Raw genomic sequence first — 20,223 nt, 5'->3', positions numbered from 1 at the left:
AAACAAGGAATTACGAAAGGACATATAATTGCACGGTTTGCTGTGTTGTGTTTGGGAAACGAAATCTTTTTTTTCTCTCCCACAATTCCGAAAATTGTTAATAAACATGTCAACAAATGGTGCTGCTGAATAAAAAACCTAGAAAGCAGTATTTTTTGCTCGATGTCTGATCATCCCAATTTAAACATTTGAACTAGTAAGTTACGTCGACAGTCTGCACCGTGGTACTGCTGCAAATGAAGATTATTTAGAATTATTTGTTTTTTTTTTCGGTTAGCAGTGTTATTTGCTGACGAACTTTGTAACTAGTTTTTTTTAAAATTTTGATGGCAACAAATTTCTAGTTATTTAAGCAGAATGCAGCAATTGATACATTTCTATATCCTCCTGTTTATCTATGATTTTGCAAGTCATCGGTAGTTTTTGGATAAAGCGGTATTTGTACTGTAAAAAAATCTGAAGTACGTGGTTACTTCCTGGTTCCATGGTTTTATTTTAGAAAAATATTATATTGGTTTTGTTAACATGTTTTAGAAAAATATCAAAAATCATGCTAAATATGAGAGAATAGTGCATAAAAGTCTAAATATTCATAAGTAATATCGAAAATAGATTTCCTAGAAATTTCCAACATCAAATGGGAAAATATATGAAATTGCCTTCTTAGAGTACTTATTGGGTAAAAAAAGTGGTTTCGCAACACATAAAACATTTCCCAGCCCTTTTAGGTACGTAAGATACAGTTTATAACACCGTTTGATTTTGTTACCTTGAATACGCTTCATTGATACTGCTTGACAATAACTGAGGAGAAACTGATTTCTGCAAGGTAATATCCCAAACAGCTCACCAATAACCGTAAAATAAAGCGCAGAGGGCGTGGTAGAGCAGGACCTGTTATTTGTATAAAGAGCAATATATACAAGTTCCTCATTCATTCGAAAATTCATGATGTTAGCTGCTTAACCAATATAGCTCCCCATAGGTTGTTGAACTTATTTCAGTGAAATTCAAGGTGGTGTTGGAATAGAGTGGAGAAGTGGTTGAAAGATTTGGGAATTAATGGATGGAGAAATATAGCATCGAATGGGGTAACTGATGGGGTAAACTAGATGGGGTAAACTGACTGAGATGGCCTTGGCCGGTAACCGACTGTATTGTCTAATAAGAAGGAATTGCAATGATTAAATGCAAAATATCAGCAAGACATCATTTGAGTGCTTACGATCCGAAGGCGATTAGTTGGACCATTGGACGCAGGTTAAAGTGTCACCACTGTGACCACAGTATTGGAAATTTCAAAAAGTCTCATCTCTCGATTAAGAAAAGGTCACTGAAGCTGGAAATGCTATGCAAAAGCCTGCCGATGTGGTAGGAACACCACCCATGTATTGCTAGTGGTAAAAAGAAACAGAAATGTCACTCCTAGTTAGATAGCTGCAGACTTTGCTACCACTACCGGTACTCAGGTTTCAAACAGAACAAACTCATGGCGATTGAACAAAGTTGGTCCGTATGCACGGAAAACTGTTCAATGCATCTCGCTTCAACCACGCCATCGATTACGCTGCTGTAAGGAACATATTGGTTGGAGTGACCAACAGTGGTTCAGAGTGATGTTCTACGATGAATCCCGTTTCACTGTGACATGTTATTCTCTCACCAGTTAGTTTAGAGAGAGGAGGGAACACGTTATGCGCTGCATTATGTTCATAAATAGGATCGGTTTGGCTCAGGCGTGCTGGTATGCGACGGCATTATACACAACCAACGGCAGAACATCACGCTTCACAATTTTGAGTGAGGTGGCACTACATCCCAACGGTATTGTAGAGATATTATTCTGGATCATGCTCGTCTTTTTAGGTGTGTTGTAGGTCCAGAATTTCTGTTTATAACTGACAATGAGCAGCCACACAGCGCGGAGGTATCTGACACTCTAGAAAGTGAAGGTATTGCCTGTGTGCCATGGCCTGCGTACTCCCCGGACCTAAATTCCATAGAATCTGCCTGTGATGCCCTTGGCAGTCGTGATTCTCAAACAACAAGCCCTCCCCGAGCTGTGTAAGAGTTGATAACCGCCTTGAGAGAAGAGTGGGATAATTTCCTCCAAAAGCACCCTGATAGTTTTGTAGACATCTTAAATAACAAATGAAAAACATGCATTAGTGTCCGAGGTACTCATACATCTTACTAAGACAATCATACCTGTTTTATTCTGGCAAGAAAACCCATTTTTTGTAGCTGTTCAGAAATCGTCTAAGGAGCATATTTATTTAATTCTTCTTATTTTTCGATTTGAAAATATGTGTACCATTTTGCAATATAATAAATGCACATTTTCTCCGCTAAATATGTAATTAGTTTCATTTCTTCAATCAATGTATATAATTAATAATTTCGAAAAGTGTAAGTGTTTCTTGGCAATTTTCAAGATGAGTATATGTAGTTATTAGAAATGTTGATTATTATGTAGTCTACATGGGAATAATATTAACAAAAAATAGACTGTTTTTGTATTACTGAGCATTAAAAATTCATGTACTCTGTCAATATTATGTATATATAGACGAATGAAATGTGTGATAAAAAGGCTCTACCAATATAATTTTCAATAAGCAGCGTAGTGAAATGCATGAAACTGCATGCTTTTTTAAAATTTTTTTAGAAAACTCAGTATTTTTTTGCACCTATTATTTTATTATCATAGCTGATTATAAGATATCTCACAGTTATAGCTGACATGCGTAACACAGTGTTGTAAGCAGCAGCAAGCTGGGGGCTCTGTCCTATGCCACAATATAAATTTCCTCACTGGTGACTATGAACTTACGAGTGCATTGCACAAACTTCATTTCATCTCAATATTGCAGAAGCTCATATAACTGCGATGGGACAAAATGACTCAGTAGATGTTAGCAGTACTCATTTCTCCATCTTAATTACTAGATGGCAGCACCAGATTAATGGAGTGAAAAATGAGAATAGTTCAAATAATCTGAAGAGTGTTTGAAAAAATGCCATATTATTATCATTTCAGCATAGAATTTAATTTGAAAGGAAAAAAAAACAAAAGTTACTTTTATCGAAGTAATTTTGGTTCGAAGCTATTCTGAATACACTACATGCTGTAAAATATGTGGTTTTGTCTCAATAATAAGATCCCAGATATAACAGTGAATATGTAACATTTCAATTCATCAAACAAGCATAAAGAACTAAGCTTGTTTATTTCACTAGTTTTAGCCAACTTAAATGTTCTAAAAAAAAGACGCGATTTTTTCAAATTTTTCTTAATTTTAAGTACGATGCTCGAACGGAAGATGTAAGCCAGTTTGAAAGATTTTTATGCCATTTTTATTATTATTACAATAGGCAATTATCCCGCACCGTAGCGTTCCGAAATTAAAAAAAAATATATTTCTCGACTCATTCTAGTTTACAATCGCATTACGGTCTGTTCTCGAGCGAGCAAAGTTCTTTAAGGCTAGCATATAAGTTCACCATCATCCCATTGGTTTTACCAATTTCTGGATAAGTGTAGTTTAAAGCATTTTGTCACAACGAAATTTTTTTTACTATTGTGTTTAGCACAGCAAGGTCTAGTTGTTATGCTATTCTAATCTGCGTGCAAACCAGTGAATCGATTGCGCTGGTGTAAGTTTGGTTTTATTAACTACTTCCTAGATGATCATCACATTATTAAATTAAATTTTAGTTTATTTAAAATAATAAAGTGATAAATTTCATAAAAACAATGTTTTTTTAACTTATGAAATTAGTGCATAAAGGTGCTGCAGTATAACAAATGCAATAGATCCCAAAAATTTGTAAGTTTTTTAAAATTTTTTTCATGAATGATTTTACCTTGTATACGTTTGGATTCTTTACTGGATCAGTAAGTACATCAAAAGTAGTGTATATGTTGTTAAGAAGGTGTACAATTTTTCTTGCGCCTATAGAATCCGAATGATTTGCACAATATTGACTGAATCCAACGATTCCACTGAAAAGGATAGTCACCAATTCATATTTTCTGGCTGGTACTGGTCTATTATGTCGCAAATCATTTGCAACTGAAGGTGGTAGTATAGAATACAACAACCTGAAAGAATTTTAAAGTCATAAAATTAACATTTTACAGAATAATAAAATTAATTTAAAAAAGTTATCGAAGCCATCTTACTTTATTACTCTTACTAGTTCATGACAGTTAATAATGACAGTAATTTTCTTATAATTGAATATTATTTTCATTGGTTGTTCTTGTCGTAGGCCATTAAGGAGTGCGATTGTTCTTATTTTCCAGTAGCGCCATCTATGGTCGAGAATTTGATTTCTGCTACACTCGTTTATAGCGTGAACCCATTCATTCATCCACAGATAGTAATTTCGACCTGAACTAGAGAACGATCAATCTCCAATACAGCACCCCAAGAGGTATAATTTGCTATAGGAACATGGATGACTTTGTGACCCGACCATTTTAATGTGCATCAGTCGCCATTCACTACACGGGGAGTCTTCGGCCGGCTGAATTTGAACTCCAGTTCTCACGAACGTGAGTCCAGCGCCCTGCCAACCGTTCTATATGATCCTATTTAAATTAGTTAAATCGTTAATTGTTATATTATTTTAGATTTAATATTTAAGAGCATTAATGTATATTTTACTATCATATTGCGCCTTTTTTTTAAACTTTTATTTATACATATACGTGAAACGGAACCAAAGCTGAAATTTTTAGACAAATGTTTTGTAAACTGAAGAAAACAAACAAAAAAAAAAAAAAAAAATAACGGAACACCAAATAATTCAAGATTAACTTAATGATTAAAGTAGTAGAATTATAATATATCAATCATTTAACGTCGTAATCTCATTAATTACGAAATCAGACACAAAAGGGTACTTTCTCTTAATAAACATAGCTTTTCTTTTGCGAATCTTAATATGCAGGGTATAGCTTCAATATAGAAAATCTTACAGAGAGCTTGTAACTTCACTGTTTTTTTCTCTTATTTGTTATAAAATTGCTAATATCCTCTCCCATTTTGGTTTTCAAGCCATTTTTAAGCCTGTTAGAAAAATCAAAGGCAAATCTATTAAAGTTCCTTTCAGCTTTGGTGATCGCTGGTTCATTCACTAGATTCCTTGTCAGTGCGACCTTGGCTATACCGGACAAACTAGGTGCTACTTTAAAATTTAGACTTAAGGAGCACGATGGATATGTCAGCTATCAAGAATACGAGAAATCATCAATTGCCGCACATTGTTGGAATCTTGGTCACAAATTCAATTTCGACAATGCCAAAATTATTTTCACCCCAGTCACATCAGGTCATCTTGATTCCCTAGAATCTTGTTTTATTCATATGAATGCTGATTCTCATGTTAACAACATTAGTTCCTCACCACATCTCCATAGCACGTGGAAATGCATTTTACACTGATTTACCCCTCTCGGCCACTGTGGTTTTTCTTGCTCTGTTTTTTTTCTACCTTTTTCTCTCTCGGCTACTGTGGTTCTACTAGTTTTTTTCTCACCTTCATTTTTCCTTTTTTCGTCGGCAACTTTTCATTTTATATTTTAATTAACTTCTGTTTCTTCTCATTCAAGTCTGGAAAATGAGCTCCTGATTTTGAGTGCCTGAAACATGACGACTATTATTTTCTATTTATATATTTTTGAAGCGAATTAAGTTTTCAATTAGGTAATATTGCCCAAATCGGTAGGAAGAAGGACGATATTGCAGTTTATAATTTTCATTTCTTATAAACTATTTGACTAATTCTATTCATGTTTTGGATTTTGTATACCTAAAAATTTAAGACATTTTCACGTTTATCAAATTAAGTAATAAAAATAATGTAATGTATAACAACAATAATGTATAAATGTTTATAACAATTTTTATTATATACAATTTAGAATAGTAAAAAAGTCCAGATTTTTGTTCTACCTTTATCCAACCTGAACTTACCGTCTTTAAACGTGAAATGCGTTAAAAAGTAAGTAAACTGCTTTAAATTTCGCTATATTTAAAGCATACATATTGCTTGTTTTTAAAAATTCTAAATGGCTCATAGCAAAATGTTTTTATTAAAAAACGTTTGTAAATAAATTGTACTAATATAAAAGGCGTAGATTTCTTCATTCTTTATAAATTGCTGTAATCATGATGCAATTCAGCAAATATATTTAAAGCTTAAATATTGCTTGTTTTAAAAAGTTCTAAATATTTGATAACAAATTGTTTTTATTAAAAAAACGCATGTAAATAAATTGCATTAATATAAAAGGCGTAGATTTCTTCATTCTTTATAAATTGCTGTAATCATGATGCAATTCAGCAAATAATTTCGCAATATTTAAAGCTTAAATATTGCTTGTTTTAAAAAGTTCTAAATATTTGATAACAAAATGTTTTTATTAAAAAAACGCATGTAAATAAATTGTATTAATATAAAAGGCGTAGATTTCTTCATTCTTTATAAATTGCTGTAATCATGATGCAATTCAGCAAATAATTTCGTACTCCAAAACAATCATTAGTAATGGCACGTATTTCATATGAAGCATTATTAATATCACCATAGAATACATTTCGGGTAAGGGAAATTTCAAACCATCCATAATTACCATTTAAGAAGATGTTTTCTTGAGAGCGCTGATAATCTTCAACGATATTAACTGCATGCGTTTCTCTAAATGGAACGACGCAATTAAGATGATGCAGTCTGATTGGGGTGTTTCGATTCTTTACACGATGACAATAAGATGGGAATAATTATGAAACATAAATTATCTTGGAATTACAAAATGGCTAAGTATAAGAGATATGGTGAATGATTTTTTTTACTTGGATTTGTATAAAAAAGAAAGTTATGAATATATTCAAATTGCTCAACAATTATATTCAAATTGCGCAATAATTATATTCAAATTCCTCATCAATCATATTAACATCTTTCCGCAATTTAAACATTGTTTGTTTAAACATTCTAGAAGCATAACAGAGAAATATCTTGTTTATTAAAGAATATGCGGAGATAAATTATAAATTTAAAGGTTGTAGATTTCTTTATTTATTATGATGTAATCGAGATAGAATGCGGCAAACAATATCTTAAGTCAAAACAGTTTGCAATAACTTTTATTTCCTGCGGAGACATTATAAATATTAAGAGTATTATTAATATTATAAATACGTAGCATAATTTCATGTAAGTGAAATTTCAAACTATTTGTAATTAGCATTTAAGAAGATGTTTTTAAGATGTCTCAAGTAATGTAATTTTTTTTATCGATAATTCTTGCTCATAAAAAATTGTTAACTGTTAGAAAAGAACAGTTAAGCGTTAAACCATGAAAATTTACTGCAAACTAAAAAAAACGTAAACTTGAAATGATTTCCTCCCAAATAAAACTAAAGTATCAGATAATAAGTCATGCTCGTTCAGGGGATACTTCGTTTGCCTTCTAATGAGGTGACCCGGGATTGAATCCCTGCTATGGCTGGTCGATAAGAATTCTGCATCGATTACAGTGCTGACGTAAAATATCCTCAGTTAGAGATGGATCATGGGTTAGAGTTCCCTTGTCGTCAGGGTAATTGTGGGAAGCTTTCGAGGTTTTTCTCCCCATGTAACGCAAGGGCGAGTTAGTTCCATCAAAAAGTCCTCCACAAAGGTAATTTCATCTAATATTAAATCCCGGAGTTCCCTTGTTTTATGGCTTGGGTTCAAAATTATAAAGCTGCAGAGTTGAACATTGGTAATCGTAAGTTCACAAATTGGGTAGGCTGTTCAACTGTGGTTATAAAATAAAATAAGTATATGACGCATTAATTTGTACAGTTATTTCGTCCAGTAATGTAAAAAATTAAGGTTGCAACAATATTATGTGCAAAAGTATAAAACTGAAGAAGTATAAAAACAAAATAAGAAAATATAAAAAAGGAAAAAAGTATAAAAAAATATAAAAGCGAAAAAAGTATAAAAGCGAAACGGAAAAAGTATAAAATTTTTCAGAGTTAATTTTATTTTATAAGTTGGTGCTCAAATCTAAACGAAGATTTGGCAATCTTCTCTTTCTTTAAACGTGCAAATGGTTTCGGTACTGAATAAAACACGTATGTGTCAAAATATAATGCAAAATATACAAATTTGCTAATATATTTTAAATATACAAATTTCATGAATTTAAGTATACAAATTTTCATGAAACACCTGAAAAAACGATGTTTCCTAAATTCGTCAAAAATATTTCGATTTTTAATGAACTTAAAGATTTTTTTTACAAAAAGTTTTAACGTTAAAAAATGTTTAGTTGAAAAATAGAAATAATACCTTTCTAAATTTTTTCTGTCTTATTTATGCGAGGTGTTATTTAAGAAGGAGCAAAAATATAAAGTTTTTAAAAATGATTATCTAATTTTATATTAGTTGACACAATATTAGCAGCTCCCCCCATAATACGGCTCGAATAAAATACAACATTAATAAGATGCTAAATTAAATTACATTTCTGTTCAATTTCAATCATTGTATCGTATAATCATGTTAAGTTTAAGAAGTACACTGATATGGTTCTAATTGGCGTCATATTAAGTTAGCGACTAATTAGAATCATATTAAATTTTATTAAACTCTAAATGAATAAATGAAAAATAGAGCTTCTCGCTTAGTGAGTGAATGGTAAAAACTTTCTCAAATTCCTCCAGAACTTTTTAAAATTTTAAACTTAAAAAAAAAGTAAAAGAAAAATTCTATTATACATATAATTAATTTTATGAATTTTCTTAAAATAAAGCATTGAAACTAAGTTTTTGAAGAATTCCTATATAGCAAAAATATTTTCGTTTTTCGGAAAGTTTCCACTGATTTAAAGTAAGAACAATGCTTAAAACGAACCCCATAAGTTAAAAATGATTTTTTCTATTTCTTTTACAAATTATCTAGTAATGCCATTAAAATGAAAGTTAACAGAAGTATTTTTTTTATATCAAAAGCGAGCTGTGTAACGAAGTAAGTTGATTTTAAAGATATCGTTCACGCAATAAAATGATCACGCAATAAAACGATTTTTGAGATAAATCATCGACTTAGAAGTTTCCATTCTAGTAATACAATTAGAAGATGTAATGAATTTTTTTAAAAGGAAATTTAGTTTTTGTTTTATGATTGATTTTATTGCTGAACATTATTCATCTCCAACTTGCTTCTTTTTAAACACAAAAATCTGTAAGTTCCTGTTTTATGTTAGATAGGGAGCATTTGGTTGGGATATTTTTTTACAATGCTTTTTTAATAAGCAAAGTTATTAAAATATACATACTATGCATTAGTAAATAAAAATTATTAGATTTTAAAATATAAAGTAGCCTCATTCCATACAATTTACACATATATGCAAATAAACAAATTGTGTTGTGTTATATTGTGTATTAAACTAACATGGCCTAAAGCAATTTATAATATGAATAGAGTTTAAGTAACATAAATAATCTTTATTCCATAAAATACAAAAACTGAAAATTCGAAATAAATGCTTTTGATTTTTTTACTTTGTTAAAAATGCTTAAACTGTTCTAACAAATCAAAGTGCTAAAACATATATTAATCTTTAAAATTTTAATTTCCTGTCACTGCTAGAAATTTCTCGGTAAAAATGGCCAAATTAAAACTTTTTGAATTGTAATTTTACCATATTTAACCCAAACAGGCTAATAACCGTAAAAAAAGATGATATTCAAACTATTAAGTGTTAGAAAAAACGTTTATTAATTGTTTTTACCCAATACGGTTTACAACTAGGATTTTTATTCTCACTTACTAGACCCACCTTATGAAACCATTTTGTTCCGTGCAGCTGGGTACACACTGTAGCAGAAAGGGTTAATCGGTCAATCTCAAGACCGGTCGAACAAGGGTTTAAATCCCAGCTTTGATACCATAATATTTCTACCATTCCTACAATACACGAAGCATTTCCTGTATCTTGCACTCTTCAATCAATGACCCTGGACTATTAGAATACGAACTATCATTAACGTATAAATTGTGTTACACCCACAAAGCTCTAAGGTCTTTTAAGTATCATTTTTTTTAGTTTAAAAACTATGTCAGCTGGAATGGTTACGAAGCCGTATATTTCAGTATTTACGGTTTTTAAACTATACCAGTTGTAAACTGTTTCAAAACCGTAAACCTAAATAATTTTTCCTAATCATAAACTTATGGTTAATCGGATAGACAGGCTGCTGCCGTTATTTTACCGTAATTTCAGAATGAAAATTCCAATAGTGTAGGTTTTAAGTGAAGTACCAAATTTTGCATAGATTTAAACACCAATTTAACTTTATTTATTACAAAGTACCCTTTAGTCTTTTGAAAAATATATTTTTTGTAGTTTGCACGAATCATGTTTTTATATTTAGGTATCAAAGAATTTACTATTTTAAATTTTGATCTTTGCTAAAGCTAAATACATATCAGAATATTATTAATAATAGAGTTATGGAGAATGGCAACGATAAGAGTCCTCTAATGGTTTGGCATCTATCTGAAGAGGATGAAGATATGTATTAATAGCACAATACACGTTCTCTGGTATAATTATCAAAATTCCCTTCAACACAAAAGCTGCTCTGACCATTTTATATCATTCATCCATTTATACAATGATTGAAATTCAGTAGGTATGGAATGTCTATTGTTCGTCGCAATTTCTAATTCTTTGTATGCTGTTTTCTTTTAGACACTTTTATAAGAGTCAAATATTCTTATCCTTTTCTTGTCTTATATCTTAAAGTTACACAGCATACGGAAGTCCTGTTTCGAACCATTCAAATGCTCATAAGGTGGGGGTATTGATAAAGGATGCGATTTTAAATTATTTGCAGTGACATTACCTGATTAAAAACTTAATTTGCGTCATAAATACATAAATAGTAAATAACACTCAATGAGCCGCGATGGCTCAGGGGATAGAGCGTTCGCCTTCAAATGAGGCGAACCGGGTTCGAATCCTAGTCGATACGAATTCCGCATCCGGCTTGCATGGACCACAGTGCTGACGTGAAGTAACTTTAGTGGTAGACGGATCATGGGTTAGAGTCCCCTTGCCGTCAGGCTAACCGTGGGAGGTTCTCGTGGTCTTCTTTCCCATGTAACGCAAATGCGGGTTTGTTCCATCAAAAAAGTCCTCCACGAAGGCAAACTTTCTCCCAATGCTCGATCAAGGAGTTCCCTTGTCTTCTAGATTGGGTTCAAAATTACAAGGCTACGGAGTTGAACATTAGTAGTCGTAAACACATAAAATTGGGTCGGTTGTTCAACGACGGTTATAAAATAAAATAACAGTCGACAAAATAGACGGATATAGAAAGTTTAAACTTAAGGGACATGATTGATAGTTTATTATCAAGACTTCGATAAATCTTCAATTGCTGCACATTGTTGGAATCTTTGGCATAAATTCAAGGCCGAAATTATTACAGATAAGACGAACATTATTTCCAACCCAATCACATCAGCTCATCTTGATGACCTGGTATATCTTGTTTTATTCATATTTTTCTGACTCCCCAAATAACGACATTAATTACTCATCACCTCTCCATAGCACGTGGAAATGCATTTTACTCTGATTTGCCCCTCTCGGCTACCGTGGTTTTTCTCGTTCTGTTTTTCCTTTTTCCTCTCTAACGGTTACCGCGGTTTTTTTTAGTTTTGTTTCTCATCTTTATTTCCCATATTTCGTTGATTACTTTACATTTTTAATTTCAAATCACTTTTATTTCTTCTCATTCACGCCTGACAAGTCTTGAAAATGAACGCCTATTTTTGAAGGGCTTGAAACTGTGGGATGACAATTGCTATTTTTAAATTTTGGAAGCGAATGAATCAGGTAATATCTCACCGCTTCAGTTTCTTGGGATTATTTATTTATTTGTTGCTGTGATGTTAGGGAAGACAGATGTATGTCAGTTGGCGAAGTTAAAAAAGAAAAAACTATAACTACCTATTATGTAGAACATATTTTGGTTTAAATGTACTGTTAAGTATTCAAGTAAATTCATTGTTTTGAATAATTCGTAATAGTTGAATGCAACAAGTACGGCGTATTACACAAGAAGTCCGCTATTACGATATTTTTTTAAGTCACCGTCATAGGGCTAACAAAGATGCAAAAATTGTGCATTTAGAACGATTTCAAAATTATTAACTTTCCGCTATTACACATTCCGCTATGACACATTTTTTTGGAAGGAAAAAAATCCGTTGTTTAAGTAAGCAATTTTATACGAAAAGGGCAAAACTGAAGATCTATTTATTTATTTCTGCATTGTTAAAAACAACTGTAAATTCTACTGAAAAAAAAAAACATTATTTTTCATAGAAAAAAAAAGCTGTTTAAAAATGAAGATTTTTTTTTTCTGTATTTAATCATTTCCTGAGCGCTGCAGAAAATTCCTTTTTCTTTACACTCTTTCTCAGTATATTTAATGCAGGTTTTCAAAATATTGTTTTTCTGCTTTTCACCTTAATCATAAATGGATTAAAACTCAGTTTAAATTTCAGCTTTTGCCATGCTTATTGTATTGCTTACCGTAACATAAGTTTAACTTTTTTTCAAATAATTATACTATTTTCCATACTTGCTCTTACTTCTTAGCAATTATTTCATAGTTTGAACATTGTATAAATAAAATTGCGATTCGATTTAATTGTTCAATTGATGCACTACCTGATTATTATTTGTTTTGAGATATAATTTTTCGTTAAGTTAAAGTGCCAGACATTTTTCAAGGTGGGCCACTATAGTTTTGAAAGTTTTTCCACTTAAATATGATTTAAATAAGTAGGAAAGCCATCTTAAAGTTTTTTTTCTCCAAAACCAAACACCAGATTTATCGTGGTTCAGGGGATGTCCAAAATGCGTTGCTTTTTCATAGTTTCATGTCTGTGTAAAATCCCAACATTCCTGCTGTGGGAAATCACCATAGTAATACATGGAAAAATCCAACGCAAGCTTTTAAATAAGTTTGGTATAAATTAATAAGATGTTCATTTATTTGAATTAGCCAAAGTCTCTGCGATTGACTTGCCTTTGAAGGCATTTCATTTAAGAGACCCGGTTTTGAATCAAGGCGTCTTACAAATTCTGCTCTCGGTTAGCACTGACCACAATGCTGGCATATTTACTTATTTTTTTTGTAAAAATAATAGAGTTTGCTTGTTAAAATAATATTCATCTGCTTAAAAAACAGGCGTTCGCTTATAAGCATCAGAGTTTTTTTAATGAAATAAACAATTTCATACCGGCACACCAGCTGAGAGTTTTCTGTAAATTAAACAGAATTTTTTTATTGTGGTATTACTACACAAAAGTGAAAATTAAAATGCAGCTTACTTTCTTCCTATATTCCCTATTTCACTTATTTCCTTCTTGCAATCTTAAATTTTTATGTTTATAATGATAACGTTAGTGCGACCATCGGCCAAGTTATCTTTTTCCTTACACAAGAAAAATTCTTCTACTATTTTTAGGAAACATGCCTCACATTTCAAATTAATATATGTGCAATGTTCTGTTATTTCCCGTCCTGACAGCTAACTATTAAAATCAGCATTCACTGATAGAGATAATGTTAAAACCCGCGAATGCACTTTATTTTATTTTTTTGTCTTTTTTTACTACGATTTTTACATTAAACATGTATATTTGTTCATGACGACAAATCTATCTGCTGTTACAAACAGACTTTTACTGTATTAATTGAGGCACATAACATGCATTGCAAATTTGACATAATGAGTTGCTTATTGTTTCTTTCTTTATTTTCTTATTTAAATTTTACTTAAAATTTTATTTTAATTTACAAGAATAACGGTTTTTATTTGATTTCGTTACTTAATAAGTAGTTTGTTCGAATTATCACATGATCAACCCCATCAAAAATGACACTTATTACGTGAAAACAAAAGTTATTTTCTTTTTGGCTCGATGCACGTTTTTAATCGATATCTTGTAAATTTCCATAAAAGTTAGTCTTTTGTATTTAAAAAGGTTGATTTCAAATAAAACAATAAAGCTGTGTTCATGAGTTATGTTACCTAATGAAAAGAAATTACTCTTCATAATAATGATACGGGTAAAATTAATAAATATTAATTTTTTTGTTTGCAAAATAAAATGTGTCGCAATAAATATTCAGATAAAAATCAAAATGCTACTATATAATAATTTAATAAATGGCATAATTAAAAAAAAGAGGCATTAAAGAATGATGAGAAATGTTATGTCAATACATCAGATTCGAAATGTCATTTATTGAATTAGTCAATATTGATTTAAGCCGTAACTGTCTTAAAATATTAACAAAAATGGAAGTTTTCTTTAAAGGTTAAGTGCAATAGCCTGCAGTCCTAAAAATATTTCAAACATCGTGCTGAAGTTTAAAATAACGTTATATATGTATAACCATATTTCACGAGATATATCGATATTCTTTTATTTTATTTTTGCAAATTTTACTAAAAAGAAGGTTAAAGAAAAACTGACGAGGACAAGTATATATTCTTGAAATAGGTAATGCAAGTTAGTATATTGTATGTAAATATTGTACAGTGCACTCTTTCTAACTCATAGTTTGATTTTTTATATTTAATACTCGATTTCTAGATTTATATTTAATATTCAAGCATGAAGTATATTCTTTGGAAAATGTTGATTATATTTCGATGTACATGCGATATTTCGATGTAGTCTTATATATTGATACTACTTAAGACTCTATTCTAAAATATTTATTATCAGTTTTCTTAATTTTTTAATGAAAATTCTTATTTTCGTGTATTAAAACTGAGAACAACTCAAAAGAAACATTATTATAAATTTAAATTTGTAGGTCTCTTTTTTTAAATTTTTTTTTATTTATCCTTTTTCATTGTTATTCAATCAATAATTTAGTGTAAAACCGGAGTTTTAATTTGCTTTGTTAATTAAAGGAGTTTCGTGTTTTTCTTTGGAGTTTCTATACTATTACTAAGATAGCAAAATTTTAATCATTGCTGACTTTTAAATAAACATATTTAATTTTTAGAGTGCTTACTGAATTATTTTTATACATACGAGAAAAGTGGAAAAATGAAACTTTCGAAATACATAGAAGCTCTTAAATTAAAATGTATGGATAAGAAATCCAACTTTACATTGTAGAAAATGTGATTATCTTTAGTCTCAAATAAATAAACACATAAAAGAACATAACATAATAATTTTGGCGTTATTAATGAGACAAGATTGAAAAGCATTGTTTCTTGGAAAATGGGATTAAGGATTAATGTTTTATTTGTGGAATTTCTCCATTCTTATTAATACTTCTAAGAGTTTAAATCTAGCAAATTTTTTTAATCTATTCAGAAAATTTAAAAAATTAAAACGTCTTCATTGGAAATTAATCAAAATACGCCCCAGAAAGTTTCTAAATTAATCTAGTGTTAGATCGAATATTGGGAAGGATTTTTTGCCAAAGAAAATATAGTGATAAGCCACACTTTTTTCCCGAAGGAGATTACTGTGCCATAGTTTCTTTTTTACGGAATTTCCACTAGACTGCAGAATACACAATAACACCTGGTTATATCATAGTGATTTTTTTTTATCACAAGCGCGAACTGGCCATAATTTCGAAATATGGCTTATCATGAAATTAACTCAAGCTCTTCAATTTCCTTAGTGTAAACACTAATATGGTTGAAAATTCCTTCAGTGTAAACTCTAGTATAGGACTTCTAGTTCTGCTAGTGTAATCTCCAATAATGTTAAAATTTTATTTTCATCAAAAACTATAAATGTGGAATTTGAAGGAAAAGTCTTTAAATTATTCCAACTCTCATAGTGGAAAAAATATGTTGACGACACGCTTGTCTTAGTAGAATGTGATCCAAATCTTAAATGGCTACTTTCTGCTGTCAACTCTGTTGACCCAATCATTTAATTTATTTTAGATGCTGAAATTAGTTTTACTCTACTTTTTTAGATGTTCTAGTAACTAACTATCCTGATCATTTTTCCATTTCTGTTTATAGTAAACATTTTGCTGTGCCTTTACCTCTTCCCCATCTTAATTCTAATAACCCTAATCGCTAGAAATTTTCTGTGCATTTAACCTTTGCTTTGACTCTTATTCCGAATTTAACTTCCTCCGCTTGCTGGAGGTTAAACGTGTAGTCCTTTTTTAATTAATTCCGATGTAGTTAAACTTTTTTAACCAAAAAGTCCATTTTTTAAAAATGAGACTGTTACTAAACCGTTTATCTTTCCGTTTGCTACAGAATTGCTTATACCGTATTCCGTTTTGGTTCAAAGTCATTTTCAGGCCTGTTAACAATTTTAAAGAGACATAAAGGTACTAAGACTCGGTGGGGAATTTTCCTCATACTTTGCAAACGCAACTTTGGCTACATTGGACAGTCAAGACGTGCTTTAAAATTTAAATTAAGGGAACATGAAATCTATAACCGTCATCAAGAATTCGATAAGACATCTTATACCACGCATTCTTGGAACCTCGGGCATACATTTAATTTCAAAAATGCCAAAAATCTTTTTTGGCACATCAGCTCATCTTGATGATCTGGAATCTTGTTTCATTAATATGAATGCCAAATTCCTAGTAAATAACATAAATTTCTAACCCTGATTTGCCTCGCTGGTCTACCACGGTTTTGTGCAATTTCGTTTCCCACTTTCATTTATTTTCCATTTTCTGTGGCAACTTCACGTTTTCTGTTATATATATGTTTTGTTCTCCTCATTTACGCCTGGTGAGTCTTGAGAATAGCCTCCCATTTTAGAGCACACGAAACATGTCAGTTTTTTCACCTTTATAATTTTTGATGCAAATGAAGTTTTTACATTATCAAGTATATCTTTTCGCTTAAGTTTTATCGCTTTATTTGTTAAATGAGATAAAATTTTTAAATTCTTTTATTGTAAACTCTAATATGGGTCCTTCATTCCTCTAATGTAAACTATAATTTAGGAGATCCTAATTACTCTAGTGTAAACTTTAGGGAATTCTTAATTCCTGTAATATAAACTATTATACTGAAATTATTGATTCTTCTAATATGCGAGGGAGTTCTTAGTGTAAAATCTAAATTCAACTTACTTGTCGGTTTTTTGTTTCTCGTCTTCCAATTCTCTGTGGGTTTGTTGAAGTTTATCAGTAAGAATTTCTAAGTTCTTTGCTAACTTATATTCTGCAACGAAGTGTTCGGAAAGAAGAACCAAATCTCTTGTGGCATCGTGTAATGGAATATCGCTGAGGTAGAGGCTTCTTCTATTCAAATCATCCAAATTGAGAACACTTGGTGAACATAAAAAGAGCATATGGTCTGTTTCTGGTAGGTAAAGCATTTGGCCTTTTAGTCTCATGCTAAATGTTTTATGAAGAATAATAAAATTAGAAGTATGTACTTTGTTTAACCCATTCTTACCTTAAACTACTTCTGAAATGAACTACTTTTTCTGTTTAAATTGCGCTAAAAATAACTAGCTAAAATTTAATAAAATGTTTTAATTTATATTCCATTAATTTCAATGTCTTTACAGCCAATCTTGTGAGCCCTGATTTAGAGAGATAATGAAGTTAATTTAACAAAATGGTTGATTTAATTTTGAAACCCTATTTAACATTCTTTTTTTGTAAGCATGAATTAAAGAGCAATTTTATTTGAATTTCTTGAAGATTATTTTATTGAAGTTGTCAGTGAAAATGCATCTGACTGCTTGTTAATTTTTTTTTTTCAAATCAGAAGAATTTTAAAACACACATTAAATTTAAATTACTCATATATTGTGTGTAATGAGTAAGTCCTTTATGTGTATTACTGGAAAATTTTATTTCCAGTCGAGTCAAGGAACTTCAAAAAACTTTAAAAGCTCAAAAACATTATTGAAAAAGTTTATAAAAAAGACGATGCTTTCAAAAAATGGTTTCGTGCTAAATGCAGTACTTATCTATTACGCTTCGGTTGTATAGTCGGTGCTGGTAGAGAGCTGTGCATCGTGAGTTCGATCTCATTAACTAACCAAACAACCGTCGTGTATATGCAGCAAGGTGGATATTAAAACTGTCGTGGTTGAAACTCCTCTCATTGGTTGTGGTGTTTACGTTTGAAGAGAGGGTAACCAGTTCAGACAAAGTGGTCAAATGTAAAAGCTGGCTGTGAATGCATTTTTTAGTTCATTTTCGAACTTTGAAGCTGAGTAAATTACAGTATTACATTTCCAAATATTATGCTAGATTATAGACCATTTAGAAATGGAAGGTCTCCTTTCTCTCAATTCTAAGTATTATTTTCATTGCGAATACATTGTACGTGTTTACACACGTTTTTGTGCATAATTTTGGCCAAATCTGGTTAAACGAGCTCTGTGATTTAGAGAGAGATTGCATCAGCCCCTTTTTCTCGTTAAAATTGAGTTCGAATGTGGGCGAAATTAATTTTCTACTGAACAAACAAAAAATAATCTAGTCACAATAAAAAAAATCTAGTCACAATAAAAAAAATCTAGTCACAGAAATAAAGAAAATAAAGAATTGCATAACTTCTGCTTATGCCACAAAAAAGTTTTGAAAAAATAATTTGTTGATTTTAAAGAAAAAAATAGGTAAGAAAGGGTTAAACTATCAGCTTGAAATGAAATAAAAGCACACTATTATTTATTTAAAGGGTGTCCGAAGAATATAGAAATGAAGAAATATCTTTATAAATATTGTTTGGATCAGTAATCTAAAAATATACGCGTGAAATGTTTTCAAAAGATGTTTTGATTTTGATAACAAAATCGACATTTAACCTCACCTCCTGATGTTACTTCAAACTCTTACATGGAAACCCCCATTTTTTATTGCATATTTGAATTCTTCAGAAAAGAAATATCTCCCTTTCACTTTACAACCTTTTGCTTTTTGTTTCACAGATGTAACCGCTAAATGAAAATGGGATAAGAACTGTTTAAAATGGGGAAATCTCAAAAAATACTCGCCTGGTCAAAAACAAATAAATGAATAACTAAATAAATAAAATAAAATTGAAATAAAATTAAATTAAAACTAATATAAAACTAAAATAAAATTGAAATAAATTTAAAATAAAATTAAAATAAAATAAATTGAAATTTAAATAAAATTAAAATAAAATAAATTGAAATTTAAATAAAATTAATATAAAATTAAAATAAATCAAAATTAATAAAATTAATAAAATTAAAATAAATTAAAAATAAATTAAAATTAAAATAAAATTAAATAAAATTAAAATGAAATTAAAATAAAATTGAAATATAATAAAAATGAAAATTAAAATAAAATTAAAATATGTTTTATATTTTGTAAATATAAAACATATAACATTTCATAACATTAAACTCGGCCCTCCCCCAATCCCCAATCTCGGCATAGGGGGTGAAGCTGGGTAGAGTTTGGAGTTTCTCGAGATAATTCCATTTTCTTTTTAAATTTTACTTTGAGATTCCTTTAAGCACTCTAAATTAAATTGGGATCTTTTTTCTGAAGAATCCAAATGTTTAATAGAAAAACAATGCTTCTTATTTAGAATTGTGAAATTGCCCCTTCCTGAGCTGCACGGTTAGGAAACAAGTTTGGTATTAACGAATTCTTCTTTTGAAAATATTTCACTACTGAATTTTTAAACCGATATATATTCCTTGAGTTATTTTTAACGTTTTTATATCTTTCAGGCACCCTGATTTTTTAAAACATAGACATATTTTATCAATTTTGCTAAAGTTCTAATGAAACATAATATATATATATATATATATATATATATATATATATATATATATTCACCCACGAATTGCAGGAAATTTCAACTTAATTTATATGGAGGTGAGTTTAATGGCTTCTAACCTGATTTTGTACCGATCCACAGATTATCTTTTCAAAAGTTAAATTTTTTTTGTGTAAATTTTTTCATTAGCTACGTCATTTTTCTGCACTTTTGAATAAAATTTATTAGTTAATTTTAACTAAGAATTTAATGAAATAATAAATACTTCTTTTAGATTGCACTTAAATTTCTTATTGTAAGCAAACATATCAAAAAAGTTTTTGTTTTCCATGACTCTTTCACCCTTTTACCTAGTGCGCAATGTGTGTTTTGCAAAGGTCACTTCTA

General features: G+C 30.2%; 1 protein-coding gene across 1 annotated transcript in view; it reads right to left on the bottom strand.

Moving 5' to 3' along the window:
- The window catches only part of Gycbeta100B (guanylate cyclase soluble subunit beta-1-like), a 55,903-nt gene that overhangs the window by 13,732 nt on the left and 21,948 nt on the right, over positions 1-20,223 (bottom strand). Inside the window, exons 6-7 of the mRNA XM_087154650.1 lie at positions 17,187-17,453; positions 3,868-4,105 (exon numbers count right to left, since the gene is read on the bottom strand). Of these exons, the coding sequence (XP_087010776.1) occupies positions 3,868-4,105; positions 17,187-17,453 (505 nt within the window). The remainder of the gene's footprint in view (positions 1-3,867; positions 4,106-17,186; positions 17,454-20,223) is intronic.

Source organism: Parasteatoda tepidariorum, chromosome 11 (genome assembly GCF_982258835.1).
Source record: "Parasteatoda tepidariorum strain Cologne lab strain chromosome 11, Ptep-v5.0, whole genome shotgun sequence".
NCBI classification, from domain to species: Eukaryota; Metazoa; Arthropoda; class Arachnida; order Araneae; family Theridiidae; genus Parasteatoda; species Parasteatoda tepidariorum.
This window is presented reverse-complemented; position numbering and strand designations above follow the sequence as displayed.